Source organism: Spermophilus citellus (assembly GCF_964194105.1).
Source record: "Spermophilus citellus genome assembly, chromosome: 5".
In the NCBI taxonomy this organism is placed as follows: Eukaryota; Metazoa; Chordata; class Mammalia; order Rodentia; family Sciuridae; genus Spermophilus; species Spermophilus citellus.
In genome coordinates, this window is record NC_138186.1 from 43,042,594 (window position 1) to 43,058,975 (window position 16,382).

At 38.1% G+C, this 16,382-nt stretch overlaps 1 protein-coding gene across 1 annotated transcript; it reads left to right on the forward strand.

The window, feature by feature from the left end:
* Nucleotides 1-13,575: 13,575 nt before the first annotated feature.
* Nucleotides 13,576-15,573, forward strand: LOC308650319 (MAP/microtubule affinity-regulating kinase 3-like; the record flags this gene model as incomplete). Its single annotated transcript, XM_081296386.1, has 1 exon — nucleotides 13,576-15,573. One exon carries the CDS (start codon nucleotides 13,576-13,578, stop codon nucleotides 15,571-15,573), a length of 1,998 nt encoding a protein of 665 aa, XP_081152512.1.
* Nucleotides 15,574-16,382: the final 809 nt, after the last annotated feature.

A 16,382-nucleotide genomic window follows, 5' to 3' on the forward strand; every position in this document is an offset into this window, starting at 1 on the left:
TGTGAAAACATGAGCATATAACTATCCTTAAAGTAGAATTTGTTTTCTTTTATTCTTCTGTAAGTTAGTTCCTATCATCTCAAATAATGTGTACTCCACAGACTCCTTTTCACTCCCTGAAAAGTAGAGTGGAAAAGATAATTTGAAATTAAGGAGTGTAGAGTGGAAATGATAAATTGGAGTTAAGGATCACAATAAAGTCTCTGCTAACACTTTGGTCCTTATTGCTCAACTTAACTGAGTCCTACTCCTATTAGATCTTAAAAGACTTCTATGGTTGAAAAAAAAAGAGCATCATTTTATCAGAGGACATTTCATTAATAATACAAATGAGCAAAGCTTGAAAATCTCTTTATTCTAGTTTATTTTTATTCTTAGTACTGAGAATTGAACACAGAGCCTTTTCCTGGGAAGGCAAGCATTTTACCCGCCAGCTAAATCCCAAGTCCTGAGAGTTTCTTCATTCTAAAGACACAATGGAAATACATAATTCCAATGTATAACTTCTCTAAATTTTATTTGCTTCTCTGTTGTTACAAGGGTAGACTCTCATAACCTGACTACCCGTGGCTACAAAGCCTGGCATCGTATGTTACTTCTGAATTGCTCCAACCCTGCAATAATTGACCACCTTCCTGACAAAGGGATGCTGCAAGCCTGAGCTAAAATGCATATTTAAGTCATATAAAATGTCAAAGGATTTTAGATTTATATGTGATATTGGAATCTAAATATCAGCTTTGGCATGTGATTTAGATTGAGAGGTTGTAACGTTTTTCTCCTACTGGCAAAGATTTCCCTGGGGATTTTATTTATTTTTATGTTTGTTTGAATTTGGTATATCAAAGTGCTTAACTATATTCACAAAGAATTATGTTTATACTTAAGCAAATAATTTAGCTCCTTATTATAAGTTGACATAACACTTGTTTGGAACAGAGTTCTGAAGATATTGTAATGTCCAAAAATGCTTGTAAATTATTTCCCTTGTTAATTTTCCAATGCAAATCTTTATTAACTATACTTATATAAGAGAACAACAATTCGAAAAAACAAAACAAAACAAAAAAAAAAAGGACACAATTAGAAATAGAGTGTTCATGCCCCTGGGGTGCAAGGGGTTTTCAGTCCCAAAGAAGGAACTTTGAGGATTCAACAGATAGGGTTTGGATATTTTATGACTCACGTGCTCCTTGGTGGTGGCAGGCCAGGATACAATAGAGGGCTGCACGGCATGTAGAAGCAGAAGAAAATATGGGGTAGGCTGCTTGCTCACTGCAGAGGTGAAGTTCTTCAGAAGTTTTATTAGTATATTCTTCTACTTTATAACCAAGGTCACTCTGCTTTATTCCTCACCTGAAGATTAGAGAGAAAGGAAACAACCAGTTGCTCCTCTCCATTTTCTTCCTTATCACATTCTTTGGAGTCCTTACCTCACTGCCAGGAACAATACCTTCCTAGGTACTGACTAGTGTTTACCCCACACAGAGATAGGAGATACAGGTAAAGAAAGAGCCAGCTCCTCACAATAAGAATAAGGATTCTTGCCAGATGTGGTGGCCTATGCCTGTAATCCCAGCAATTTTGGTTGAAGCAAGAGGATCTCAAGTTCAAGGCCAGCCTAGCAATTTAGGAGAGGTCCTATCTCAAAATAAAAACTAAAAAAAAAAAACAAAAAAACAAAAAAACTAGGAATATAGCTCAGTGGCTTAATGCCCCTGGGTTCACCCACAGTACTAGGAAAAAATTAAAAAGGGATTCTCACAAATCATGTAATTAACAGAAGAAATAATAAATCTTTCTTAAAAATATATATTTTGATTTTTAATCGACACAGCTAATTGTACATACTTATGAGACACAGGTGATATTTCAAGATGTGTATAAAAATGTGTAACAATGTGTCAGGATCATATCAATTTAATTGGCATATATCCTTAGGTATTTATCTGTCTGTGCTTGGAACATTCAAAATACTCTATTAGTTATTTGGTAATATTTAACTGCTGTCAAACATAGTTATTTACTATGCTATAGAACATTAGAAGTTACTCCTCTCATCCAACTGCACCCCTGTACTTCTCCTCAACCCTTCTTCTTCTAGTTCCTTCCCAGGCTCTGATTACCACAGTTCTATTCTCCAAGGAAGTAAACAACTTATCTTTGCCATCCAATATTGGAATGAGGCTGTTGTTATTGAAAACTTAACTGCTATATTTTCTGAGGTACTCACATATTACAGCAACTTAAGTTTCTACATTTTCATTAACTACTTCAAGGGTAAATGGAATGGCAAAAGAAGACTTGTCCCCACCCAAAGCTATGCCTACTTTTCATTAACAAATAAGAACTACTCAAATACCATTATCAGATATTCTTACCAATACTATACATTGCTTATTTAAAAGTCTTTGCAGGCCTATAATTATCATTATGTTCACATACATTGTGTTCAAAGTGTATAGTTTTTTTTCTAGCTCTCTAGACAAATATGCCAAGCAGCATATAGAATTGCACAATGAAAACTTCTTAAATGTACAAAACACAGTAAAATGTGAACAAATACCAAGAATATTTTAGCTTTAAGATGATTTTGAATTGAGAGAAAAAGGCCAATAGAACTAAGTTCTATATTACTTTCAGAAATCAAGATATCTCTGTGGTCTAAATGCATCTTACTAGGCAAATCAGAGTTAATGTTGGCATCCAAGAGGCACAGAATGAAATGCAAAAAAAAAAATTGATTTTGTCCATTAACTATATTAATAAAAAAGTAAAAATTGCTTATCAGATAACCTATCTCATAACTTCATGGATCATTAAAAGTATTGAGAGGCTTATCTGCAATATGGTTTTGAAGTTCTTTAACATACTCTTTACGGGGGAGAAAATGCAACATTTTTTCCCAGTGAATTCAAAACCATTTCTTCTATGTAATTCTAGATCAGGTTTTACATTTGGCTTTTGCTGAGAGGACTTATTGTGCCTTGGAGGCGTAGGCAATTTACAGAGGGCAAATTTGCCTTTCTTCATTGAAACTGTCCTTCCCAATCTCTTTCCAGTTTGGGGGTGTTGTGGTGGTGAAGATGGAAAATGCATCTCCACTTCTCTACTTCCCTGAGTTAGGAGCTGAATACCCTTGTTCATATCTTCCATCCACTTTTCTACTAAAACCCAGATTCCCATGTCATTGGTATATTGCCTTTAAGAAGTTTTTGAGGAAACATGATGATTAACAGTGAATGTTTGAAAGTTTCACTTTCCATGGTTGTTTTCAGCTATGAGAATATATGTAATCTCCAGTCAGTCTCTAAATAGAGCCATCAGAATGAGAAGTACAGAGACTACATGGTAAAAAGGGAGCATGGGAGAAGGCGTCTTGGTTTGTCCTGTTATTCGCTTTTGTGTGTGTGTGTGTGTGTGTGTGTGTGTGTGTGTGTGTGTGTTAGAGACAGTTTGGTAGGTGACTCCAGAGTTGTGGTACTCTGTTGCAAGATGATGGTGGGTAGGTGTCCACTCGATAGAGAACATGGATGCTCAACCTCCTGAGATTGAGACTTGGAAGCATTCCCCTTAGAGAGGGGTGGGCAGGGCCTGCTGTAACTCTCAATCTTAGCTTATTCCTCCTTTTAGATTTCTCTCCTGATGCAGTTAAAAAAGATGCCCACTCACATACTGATGTTGCTACTCCCAGAGCTGGAAATGCTACAGTGGTTTTCTTTGGAGTTGAGGTTCTAGGTTACTTAGTGTTTCCTCCATCCCATTTTTACACTTTTATTCCATAAAACTAATTTGAATCCTTTTATACTTTGAGAAAAGTAACTTCTATTAAAGATAAAATGACATGAAATAATATGTACCACAAGATCGGGTCCTCTCATGAAATATTGGAACATACATGAGTAATTGAAATTTTGAGGCAAGAGAGCATTTGGTAGCATTGATATAGAAGTAAGTTAGCTCAAGAAGAGCCTTCTGAATCAGACCTTGTAATTTGGAAGGATCTACTGTAAGTCATTGTAAATAAGAAGAAACTGAAGGTCCAAATGAATGGAGATGAATCAGAAGTAGCCAACATTTCCCAGACCTTTAGATGCTTATTTTACTCACTTTAACTTTATCTATGGAGGGACATGGTTAATAGGTGGTCTGTGACATTTCCTCAAGCTCCAGAAACACTCGAGGATTTGATGCTGAATTGAATCCTCCTGTGACAAATTCACAGAATGACAGAAGGACATCAGATCCATAATAATGGCACAAGCCTAGAGAGCATCTTTGCCTCATCCTTGGAATAGATAATTAGGTAAACTGTACTTTGCCAAACTGGCATAATGATGAGAAGTGTCTCTAGCAGGAAGTAGGAGGTAGCCATGTACCCTGAGGGGGCAATGTGACTGGAAGGCATAATGACAGGGAACTGTCATGCACCCTAAGGGAACAGTGAGGAAACTGAAGGTGAATGGCTTCCTTCAGCTGTGCACACCAGCCTTGTCTCTCCTGATGAAGTGTGTTTGGGGTTCCTAAGAGGCTGTGGATCTCTGTGCCAGGTGGATTCTACTTACTTATTCATAAAGTTCAATAATTGGGTACTTAGAGAAACCTGTTGCTTCTCTTGACTTTGATAATTGACCAAAACTACTTCTGTGGATTGAACAGTGACTGTTTCAATGCATTTCATTGAATTTACTTTCCTAATTTTTTTAAGAGAGAGAGAGAATTTTTTTAATATTTTTTAGTTTTCGGTGGACACAATATTTTAATGTGGTGCTGAGGATAGAACCCAGCGCCCTGCCCACGCCAGGCAAGCGTGCTACCGCTTGAGCCACATCCCCAGCACTCCCAAATATTTTCAAATATTAAATTTATTTAAAAATTATTTTTCAAGCAAGCATTTGAGTGATAGTAAACTTCTCAATAACTTCCAGCTGGGAAGGTGGCTGCCATAACTCCCATACAAAGTTGCCTGATGGCTTAATTATTGTGATACAGCATCTAACGTTTTATAATAAAAACCTTTCTTCTATACATCAGTTTTCCCACGAGAACAGAACATCAAGTGAAGCACAACATAATGTACTGACATTTATCAACCTGGATGGGGAAAGTTTCCAACATTGGTTTTTACCATGACCAAGTTTTAAAAAGGAATAACTTTTTTAAAAGGGAAAATTATCTTTAATAATTTGGGGGTATATTTTATAAATAATATTCTATGAATTTGCTTTTTCTTTTATTTTGACACAGCTTCTCATTATGTTGCATAGGGTCTCACTAAGTTGTTGAGGCTGGCCTCAAATTTGTGATACTCCCGCCTCAGCTTCCAAAGTTGCTGGGATTACAAGTATGTTCCACTTCACTGCCTTATATAATTCATTATATGATTTGATAAACATTTTATTTTCAGTATGTCCTTTAGCAGAAATACATTGAAAAAAAAATTGAATGTGGATAATAAATGTTAAGGGCTAAATTTCTGGAAGTCAAGAAAGTTGATGATTGTGTAGCTTGTTTACCGGTATTTATATTCACCGTGGGGCTTGAATTGATGATACTCCTGATCATGTGAAACTCAGAAAACATGGATACTGTAAACAAACATTGGTACCTACTCAAAACGTTAGACATTTTTAAACATAAAGGTATTTAATGCATGCAGTTCCAGAATGTGAATTTATGCATTTATTCTTGAGATACACCATTTCATTGAGAATAATAATTGTCCTGTACTAATCTCATTTTTGGTTCAGAATTTTTATGACCACATGTATTCCTGTTATTGCATTTGATTTCATCAATAAAGGAATAGCTTCATGTTTAAAAGATGTTTGAAATGTGATGATTTCATAACAATAACATTCAACTAAGGATCAGTCAAAACAGAAGAAAACAATTTCAGAAATTATCTAATAATGATTTATAATTTTTCTTTCAAGATATGAAAACAAATTCATCCAGAATTTCACTCTGTTGAGACATGTATTATTGCTTATAGTCTTCAAAATTGGCATGCTGACTGGAGTGAGATGAAATCTTAGTTTTGATTTGCATTTCTCTAATGGTTAGAGATGTTGAACAGCTTTTTATATATTTGTTGATTGATTGGATTTCTTTTTCTGTAAACTGTTCAGTTCCTTTGCCCATTTACTGATTGGATAATTTGGGTTTTTTGGTGTTCAGTTTTTTGAGTTCTCTTTATGTCCTGGAGATTAATGCTCTATCTGAGGTACATGTGGTGAAAATAGTCTCCCATTCTATAGGCTCTCTTTTCACTTTATTGATTATTTCCTTTGTTGACAAGAAGCTTTTTAGTTTGAATCCATACCATTTATTGATTCTTGATTTTACATCTTATACTTTAGGAGTCTTGTTAAGGAAATCCATTCCTAAGCCTACCTGGTAAAGATTTAGGGCCACTCTCTGCTATTAGACATAGGGTCTCTGTTCTAGTTCCTAAGTCTTTGATCCACTTTGAGTTGAATTTTGTGCAGAGTGAGATATAGGGGTTTACATATGCAATTCCAGTTTTCCCAGCACCATTTGTTGAAGAGGCTTTCTTTTCTCCAATGAATGTTTTTGGTGCCTTTGTCTAGTACAAGTTAACTGTATTTGTTACTATGGCTCTTGTAGTGCAGTTTCAGGTCTAGTATTATGGTGCCTCCTACTTCACTGTTCTTGCCAAGGATTGCTTTGTCTATTCTGAGTCTCTAATTTTTCCAAATGAATTTCATAGTTGTTTTTTTCTATTTATATAAGAAATGTCACTGGGATTTTAATAGCAAGTGCATTAAATCTATGTGATGCTTTTGGTAGAGTGGCCATTTTGACAATATTAATTCTGCCTATTCAAAAGCATGGGAGAACTTTTCATCTTCTAAGGTCCTCTTCACTTTTTTTTCTTTAGCATTCCATAGTTTTTATTGTAGAGGTCTTCGCAAGGATTTTGGGGAAAAGGTATTGCTAGTGGGACTGCGAATTTGTGCAAACATTATGGAAAGCAGTATAGAGATTTCTCAGAAAACTTGGAGCGGAAGCCCCATTTGACCCAACTAACCCATTCCTTGGATTATACCCAAGGACTTAAAATTAGCATACTACAGTGACACAGCCACATCAATGTTGATAGCAGCTCAATTCACAAAAGCCAAACTATGGAACCTAGATGCCCTTCAACAGATGAATGGATAAAGAAAATGTGGTAGGAATGATGGTGGTTTGAGTTAGACATCATTACCCTTTGAGTTAGACATCATTACCCTAAGTACACATTTGAGGATATGAAAGGTGTGAAAATACTTTGTGTACAACCAGTGACTTGAAAAATTGTGTTTCATATGTGCATTATGAAATGAAATGCATTCTGCCATCATGTATAACAAATTAGAATAAATAATTTAATGAAAAAAAGAAAATGTGTATATACACAATGGAATATTACTCAGCCTTAGAGCAATGAAATGATGTCATTTGCAGGTAAATGGATGGAGCTGCAGAATATCATGCTAAGCTAAATAAGTGAATCCAAAAAACCAAAGGCTAAAGATTTTCTCTGACATGTGAATGCTAACTCACAATAAGGAGGTAGGGGCTAGGGAAGAATAGATGTACTTGAGGTTGCACAGAGGGAAGGGAAGGGAAGGGAGTGGATATGGTATAAGAAGGGTAATAGAATGAATTGGATATAATTACTGTATGTGCATATATGATTACGTGAATGTCATGATACTACTTTGTGTACAAGCAGAAGAGTGAGAAGTTGTACTCCATTGATGTAGGATGGATCAAAATTTATTGTACCATCATGTGTACCAATTAGAGCAAATAAAAAAAGATGAGACATTTGAGAGTATTATGATTGCTTTATGAAAATGGTGAAAACATTTAAGATTTCGGATAAATTTACTTGTTATTGTGATCATGACAAGGAGGCCCATTTTAGTGGACTGTGGCATAATGGTAAAAGCAATTTTCTTGCTAAATTAAGAAATCCACTATCAGACATGAACTTGGAATCGGCATTTCTGAAAACATAGCTCCTAACTACATCCAAATAAACTGCAATAGTCAACACATCAAATTAATAGATGTGAAAAATATCAAACACTTTGATATCTAAGTAATTAAACTATTAAAAATACTTCAGCACAGAACTGTGCTTTTTATTCTCATTTTGATTTTTTCAGATTTTACAAATATTTGAGACTTATAAAAACTTTGTGAATCCTCTTGGAAAATAGTATCAAATATTTTGGAAATGAGCCTGGCAAGTCATTATTGCGTTTTGCCTAAAACCAGTTGGAAATCTTAAATCAAAATATCCAATCAATTGAATGTTTAAAAAGGTCATCTTTTGAATCTTTTTAGCAAATTTGGATTATTGAACACTAAGCTTGCAAACAAAATCTCTACCTACAAAAATCAAGGGACCAATTCAACAAATGAATGATGTGTGCCTAGGCTCTCTAGTCTTAATTTGGAAATTCTGAAATTGTTGTTTGGAATCTTGATTGTAATGGACATTTATTTTTAATTAGAAAGTTACAGATTCTGTTATTTTGTGCTGTGATAGTAACATATCACAGAAACTTATATTTTACAGTTCAGGAAGCTGAGAGTCCAAGATCCATGAGATAGAATTTGGTGATAACTTTCTTGCCGGGTCATCCCATGGCAGAGGGTATAGAAGGGTAAGGGGGCACTAACTTGCCCTGTTATGAAATCCTAGTCCCATCATAACAGCATAATCCACTTATGAGGGCAGAGCCTCATCACCTCAACAAACTTACCTCATAATATTCTTTCAGTGACATTAAATTTCAATGTGAATTTTGGAAAGGACACAGAATCAAATCATAGCAGCCTTATTGACATGAAATAAAGATTATAGATTTATACCATCTAAATTTGGCACTAATGTAAAAAGAATCATAAACAGAGATAACATGTTAGCATATTTTGCATGGTGAAAACATTAGATGAAGGGAGGCACTTTGAAGAGAAGGGAGACCTATAAAAATACTTGGCTAAAGTAAGCACACATTTTTAAATAAAAATTTGAATCTAAGATATTCTTTATAATAATTGTCACTGAGTTTAACAGGGATATCAGTAATTGTAGAAAGATTGTTTTCCTGATTAAAAATATAATATGCTGAAAAGAGTCGACTGAGAAAATCAGTATAGGCAAATAATATTAATCACAAAATTTAAACATGACCAGGATTGTGGGAAATGCACTGAAATTTTTAAATGAGATCTTCTTTAAAAATATATTCTTCGGAAAAAAAATATCTCTGACATGAGATTAAAGAACACATGAGGTTAAGAATCTGATTAAAGAGCATGGATATGGATGTATACAAAGAGCTATCATTCTTCAAGAGTTTATAGCCAATATAAAGATTTTATATTTTTTAAAGACACTTTGGTACTTATGAAACTGTAGAATTTTAATTTGCATGAAATATTTTATTTAAAATGAGTTTCTGACTAGAACCATTGTATTAAATAAAGCCATTACTTGTTTTCACTGGAACTGTTGTATTTTACTAGAATCATTAGTTTTTAACTATACCATTGTAAAGGCATAGTGAGAAAATAAAGCTGATCATCAGCCCATATAAAATGTTCCAAATAATGTATAATTTTATTGTTGACTACTTCTTATGCCCCTCCTTTTTTAACTCTCAAAATGTTTCACTTTAAATCTTAAATTATATGGTCACAACATAAAATTTAGACACAATAATCTAAGTTTTTCAGTGGTTGTTTAATACCAAAACACAACACCAACAAAACAAAATAATCTGTCAGACCTCTATTGAGAGCACCTTATGGAAGGCCCATGAGGCTTGAAATCTTACATTTATTGATGTTGCCACAGGTGAACATGAGTCACTGAGAAAAGGTTAAAGTATTCACAGTATCGGCCACTTAATGGGGGAGAATATTTAATAGTTATTGTACAAATGTGGTAGGCTCAAATGATACCTGTCTACTAACTGCAAATAGTATGTATTTTGAATTCGTTGTAGCATCTTGATATGGTTGAAAGCCCAGTCCAATAAGGAGGACACGGTTTTGAGAAAAAAGAAAACGAAGGCTTATTGCTTTGCTAACAAGGGAGAAACACAGGAGACTTCTGTCCCAAAGGCTGTGATTCTGCCTATCAGCAGGAACAGGGGGCTTATACAAAGGTGATTCAAAGGCTACATTCTACATGTTCTCTGTCTGGAGTTGTAATTCACTTGTTAATTTTGGAGAGAGTCATTTCTGAGATCATCTGGTACCATCCCCAAAGTCTGGATTACATCCTTCCTTTGGTGGGTGTGAACTCTAAGAGAGAGAAATTTTCCTGAAATGGGGAAAAAAACATAATCCTGTTCCCCCTGAAATTAGGGAGAAGCAGTGAGAGAAGAAGAGAATAAAATATGTATTTTAAAAATGAGTTACAGGGACAGAGCAGCAAGAGCTCTAATCAAAACACAAGGTGCACTGTTACATTGACACCAGATGTGTGTAGCACTATTAGAATATAATGTGTGAAAGCATTCAATGTGGACAAGAAGACTGCTATTAACAAGGTAATGCTGCACCAATGTGCATGTGCGCAAACACACACACACGTTCTCTCTCTCTCTCTCTCTCTCTCTCTCTCTCTCTCTCTCTCTCTCTCTTTTCTGGTAATTAAGAATACAAAGAAATGGTAAACTACGATCAAGATTTTAGAAAATGTATAGAAATTTTTAAGTGAGATCATGGTTTGAAAATATATTGTTCAGAAACATACTTGTGACATGATATTAGGGAACACATGAGGTTAAGAATCTGATTAAAGAACATGGTGTATGCAAAGGACTATCATATGATTCAAATAGTTTATGACTAATATAAGGATACATTGGTACATACAGACTTGTGGTATTTTCATTGTTACAAAATGGTTTTTTAAATGAGTTTTTGACTAGAAACATTATAGTAAATAAAACCATTATTTATTTTAAAAGGAACTATTGTTTTAGTAGAATCATAAGTTTTTAACAGTATCATTTGTATAGATATACTGAGAAAATAAAGCTAATTATCATCCCATATAAAATATTATAAAAATGCATAATTTTATTATTGAACATTTCTTGTGCCCTTTTTGTCCCATAATCAAAATGTTTCAGTTTGAATATTATCTGGTCACCCCATAAAACTCAGACAAAATAATTTAAGTTTGTCAGTGGCTGTTTAAAATCAATAAAACAAGAAATAAAAAGAAAACAATCTATCAGATCAAATGAAAGCCCCTGATGGAAGGTCCTTAAGATGAAAAACCTTAAAATGACATTAAACAATTACCACTTATTGATATTGTTAAGATGAAGATGAATTATTGAGAAAAGGTAAAATTATTCACAGTATCAGTCATTTAAATGGGGGAAATCATATAAAAGTTATGCTAAAAATCTGGTGGTCTCATATGATACCGATCAGATGATTGTAAATAGGAATGAATTTTGAATTCTTTATATCATCTTGATATTGTGGAAAGCTCAGTCCTAGGTCCCCAATGCCAATCCAATAATGAGGACAACATTTTGAGAAAAAGGAAAGGCAAGATTTATTGCTTTGCCAGCAAAGGAGAAACACAGGACACTCCGGTCCTAAATGCTGTGATACTGTACAAAATCAGAAAGAGGGGGCTTTTAAAGAGGAAATTCAAAGGCTATATTGCAAATGATCCCTGTCTGGAGTTGTAATTCACTTGTTAATTTGGGAGAGAGTGATTTCTGAGATCTTCTGGTACCATCCCCAATGTGTGGATTACTTCCTTCCTTTGGTGGGTGTGAACTCAAGGAGAGATAAATCTGCCTGAAATGGGGAAAAAGCTAATCCTATTCCCCTGAAATTAGGGAGGAGCAATGAGAAAAGAAGAGAAAAAAACATATCTATTTGAAAAATGAGTTAAAAGGGGCGAAGCAGCAAGAACTCTATACAAAACACAAGGTAGACACAGTTAAATTGACACCAGTTGTGTGTAGCACTATTAGAATATAATGTGTGAAAGCATTCAATATGGACAAGAAGACTGCTATTAACAAGGAAATGCTGCAGCAATATGCATGTGCCCCTATAAACACACACATTTTTCTGTAATTAAGAACACAAAGCAATGGTAAACCATTTATTCCACAAGTATTTGATGAGTACAATCCAAATGCCAGGCACATTTTTGAATGTTTTGTATTTGTTCACAAAATGACCTAATTTCCAAAATTCATGCCATAGGGTAAGAAATAAAATTTCAGCAGATGGACTACGGCTGCACTTGAAACTGCACCCGGGTTGATTTTGAGAATGACTCCGAAGTCTTAACTGGCCACATGTGTGACACATTTTGTTTCTTTACTGATATTAAAAAGCCAACATGTTCAGTACCTGAAGTAAATTAATAATCTCCTTTAAAGATACAGGTATTTGGCAGAAATGCAAGACAACTTTTACAAAGAAGAGAGGTGAAGCTAGTATTTGCATATTGCGGCCCCTACAATTATTGAATAAAGGAGGTTTGAAGACTTTTGAAAGACACTAGAGAAAAAAAGCAGATGAGCAATACACTAGAGCCTGGGTCCCTGACCTGTTACCAAAAACCTGGGCCTTGTCCCTGATGGCCATGCTATTGCTCCTCATTATTATGAGGAGAAGGTTTTGAGATCAAGGTAAAAGGAGGTTTATTGCTTTGCCAGCAAAGGGGAAACACAGGGGACTCCTGTGCCAGAAGATTTGATTCTGCCCATCAGGGAAAACAGAGGGTTTTTAAGGAGACTATTCAAAGGCTCCACTCCAGGTGTGCCCTGACCAGGGGTTCCCAGGTGCATCCTGATGGTGTGTTATGATTAACTAGTTTATCTGGGAGATCATCACTTCCTAGTTCTTCTGGTGACTTCTCCTTCCTGTGGAGAACAGATAACTCAAGGCAATCTTGTTCCCTGCCCCCAGGTGAGGGAGAGAGAAAGGGAGAAGGGGGAAAGAAAAACATTTCCCTTTTAAAATAAGCAGCCAGGGTTATATTCAAAAGGTAAAGTGGACCACTCTTACAACCCCAGTGCTTTCACCAATCAACTTCACCGTCCAAATTGAATTGTCAAGTGTGTTTATGTCCAGCTGAATATTTGTGGAAAAAAAATAGTTCTCTTTTTCATCAGGTCTTGACCCACAAACTGTCAAGTTCCTTAGACAGACCAAGCGCCTGGGTCCTTGGTCCACTTAGGGTGCATATGACCCCTCTTTATGCAGTCAGTACCTTTATGACTGCATTGACTGCCTAGGAGATAATAGAATGAGAATCCTAGAAATGAGTGGACCTAGAACCACTCCTCATTTGCCTTTTGGCCTTTGATGTTCCCAGAGCGAGTTTTTGAACTGGGCACGATATTTGTTGGTAAAAGGCAGTTGTGGCTGTTTTTTCCCCAACCCATCTCCAACTCTCTCCTTGTTTTCCCCCACCCCCTGTCCTTGCCTAGCCCTCACCTATCCTAAATTTTCCAGTGACACCCAGACCCATCGATCATCAACTTGGGTCAAACCATGCACCCCTCGCATGGAGCTAGACGGGCAGAAGACACCTCCCAGACCGGGCACTCTGGAGCACAGCGCCGAAAATCCACAGCTTCCTCTGCAGGTGAACAGCCTCGCATTGGAGATTATAGAGTCCTGAAAACCCTCGGCAAGGGGGCCTTCGCCAAAGTCGTGCTGGCCCGTCACGTCGTCACAGATAAAGAAGTGGCAATCAAGATCATCGATAAGAGACATCTGAAGCCACAAGTCCTCCAAAAGATGTACAGAGAGGTGAGAATCCTCAAGATGTTAGACCACCCACACATCCTGAAGCTCTATGAAGCTCTGGACTGCGAAAAAGCACTCTGTTTGGTCCTGGAGTACGCCAGTGGAGGGGAAGTTTTGGACTATCTGGCCAACAAAGGAAGGCTGCAGGAAGAGGAGGCAAGGTCTATATTCCGGCAGATCGTGTCTGCAGTCCAATATTGTCACCAAAAGCAGGTCGCCCACCGAGACCTGAAGGCGGAGAATCTGTTATTAGACGGGCACATGAACATCAAGCTAGCCGATTTTGGACTCAGCAACGAGTTTACACTTGGGTGTAAACTCGACACGTTTTGCGGCAGTCCGCCCTATGCAGCTCCAGAGCTCTTCCAGCGCATAGAGTATGATGGTCCAGAAGTGGATGTGTGGAGTCTTGGCGTGGTTCTGTACACCCTAGTCACCGGGTCGCTTCCTTTTGTTGGGCACAATGTCAGAGAAATCAGAGACAGGGTGCTACAAGGTAGATACCGAATCCCTCTGTACATGTCAACAGAATGTGAAGATCTGCTGAAACGCTTGCTGGTGCTCAATCCAACTAAGCGAAGCACCCTGGCCGAAATTATGGGAGACAGGTGGATCAACAGAGGCCTTGATGTCCTCCAACCCTTTGTTGGTCCAGGGGTGGCCGTCTCCCACAGAAACATCTCGTTGGCTAAGGTGCAGCCAAGCAGGGTCCTCAGAAAGAGCACCAGCTGGCCTCCTCAACGCAAAGTGCAGCGAAGCGTTTCCACTGAGAAGCAGACACAGTCCCTGGACCATGCTGGAACTGGGCCATATCCGACCAGCACTGCCCAGAGTCACCTCAGAGAACATCAAATGGCCTCCCAGAAATCCGGCGGCAGTGCTGTGGGAGGAAAGGGAATTTCTCCAGCCAGGCCCGTACCTGGGATCACCATCAGTCCCAAGGAGCTGGAGACTCCTGAATTCAAGAAAATGCCTGCTGCCTACAAGAGCAGCACACCATCTGGAGGGAGGACACTGTGGAGTAAGTATATCTGCCGCAAAACAACAAAAGCAGACACACGTTCAGTTAGCCGGAATGGTCAGAACAACAGCACCTTCCCTGCTCAGAGCCCTCCAGCGACTTCAACCCACAGTGTCCCAAGTACCTCCACCCGGGGCTGCATCTGCTTCCCCAGAGCCAGTGCCCTTCGTCGAATGTTCCACCGCCAGCCCCGGGAATGCCAAACTGCAACACGCGAAGGTCCTCTTGCCTCACCCAGCTGCTTCCATCCAGCTGAAGAATTGCCCCAGACTCCGAGAGGCACCACTTGTGGTTTTACATCTAAATTCACAAGAAGGCCTCCAGCTGAGTCTGAGAAGACCCTGAGATATAAGGGCTCAAGTCATCATGTCTCTGCTGAGCAGAGAAAGGAGAACCAACAAGCAAAACCTCGCTCCCTGCACTTCACCTGGAGCATGAAAATCACCAGTGCCATGGATCCCAGTGACATCATGAGGGAAATCCGCAGGGTGCTGGATGCCAACAACTGCCAGTATATGCACAAGACGCCCTTTCTGCTCTTCTGCATCCATGGAGATGGGTACACCGAGGAAGTGGTGCAGTGGGAGATGGAGGTATGTAAACTCCCCAGACTATCTCTCAACGGGGTCCGATTAAAGCCGATATCCAAGAAATCAAAGGCCTTCAAAAATACGGCTTCGAAAATTGCCAGTGAGCTCCAACTGGAACCCAGTCATTAGAACCAAAATGAAGCAGCAACACTGCTGCTTCTATATGTCCTCAGGACATATAGAATAACATCTAGGCAATTGTTGGGAGCAGTGACTAAATTAGGGTTTTCTCTAATTGTCCCGGGAGGTGATGCCCCTCGTGGGAATTCTTGATGCAAGGCGCTGGTCAAGACTGCCCAGTTACTTGGGTTAAGACCTGTTCCACCTAGGGAGGTATTCAGTTCTTGAACTTGTGGTTCAGGTGGCAGGGCTCAGCGGTGGAACGTTATGGGCAAAAGCTGCTACTCATAATTGGACTGGTCATACATATGACATTGGTTTTGATGGCTTTGTCCAAATTTTCTCACACACACACAAAAAAACCTTTTAAGGATAAAACTTGTGTAACAAACGTGTTGAGCTGGCTCCTGACCGTTGCACTCTACCAGAGTGTAATGGACACCAAGTTCCAGCTTTTTCACCCCTTGGATTTCTGTCTTTTCTCATCCCCCATGGCCCCTCATCTGGTTTCCTCAATCAACCACCCTGCAGGTGGCAGGAGATGGGACCCAAACAGGCTATTACACTGTGGAGTGCAATGACCACAAGCCATCTCAGTGTGATCAATGAAAGGGGTTTTGGGAGAAAGTTTGTGCAAAGCAAGCCCAACCAGGGTCATAAATAGGGGCAACCCGATTATGATGACCAGCTTGCTTTGATAAACTTCTAACTCCCACACCTGGCATCCAAACCTCATGGTCAAGAAGTGAAGAACTCCATGAGTGTCACAGAACCTCTGTTTGAACAGATGGTTCCCATAGCAACTGGGACGTCTCAAG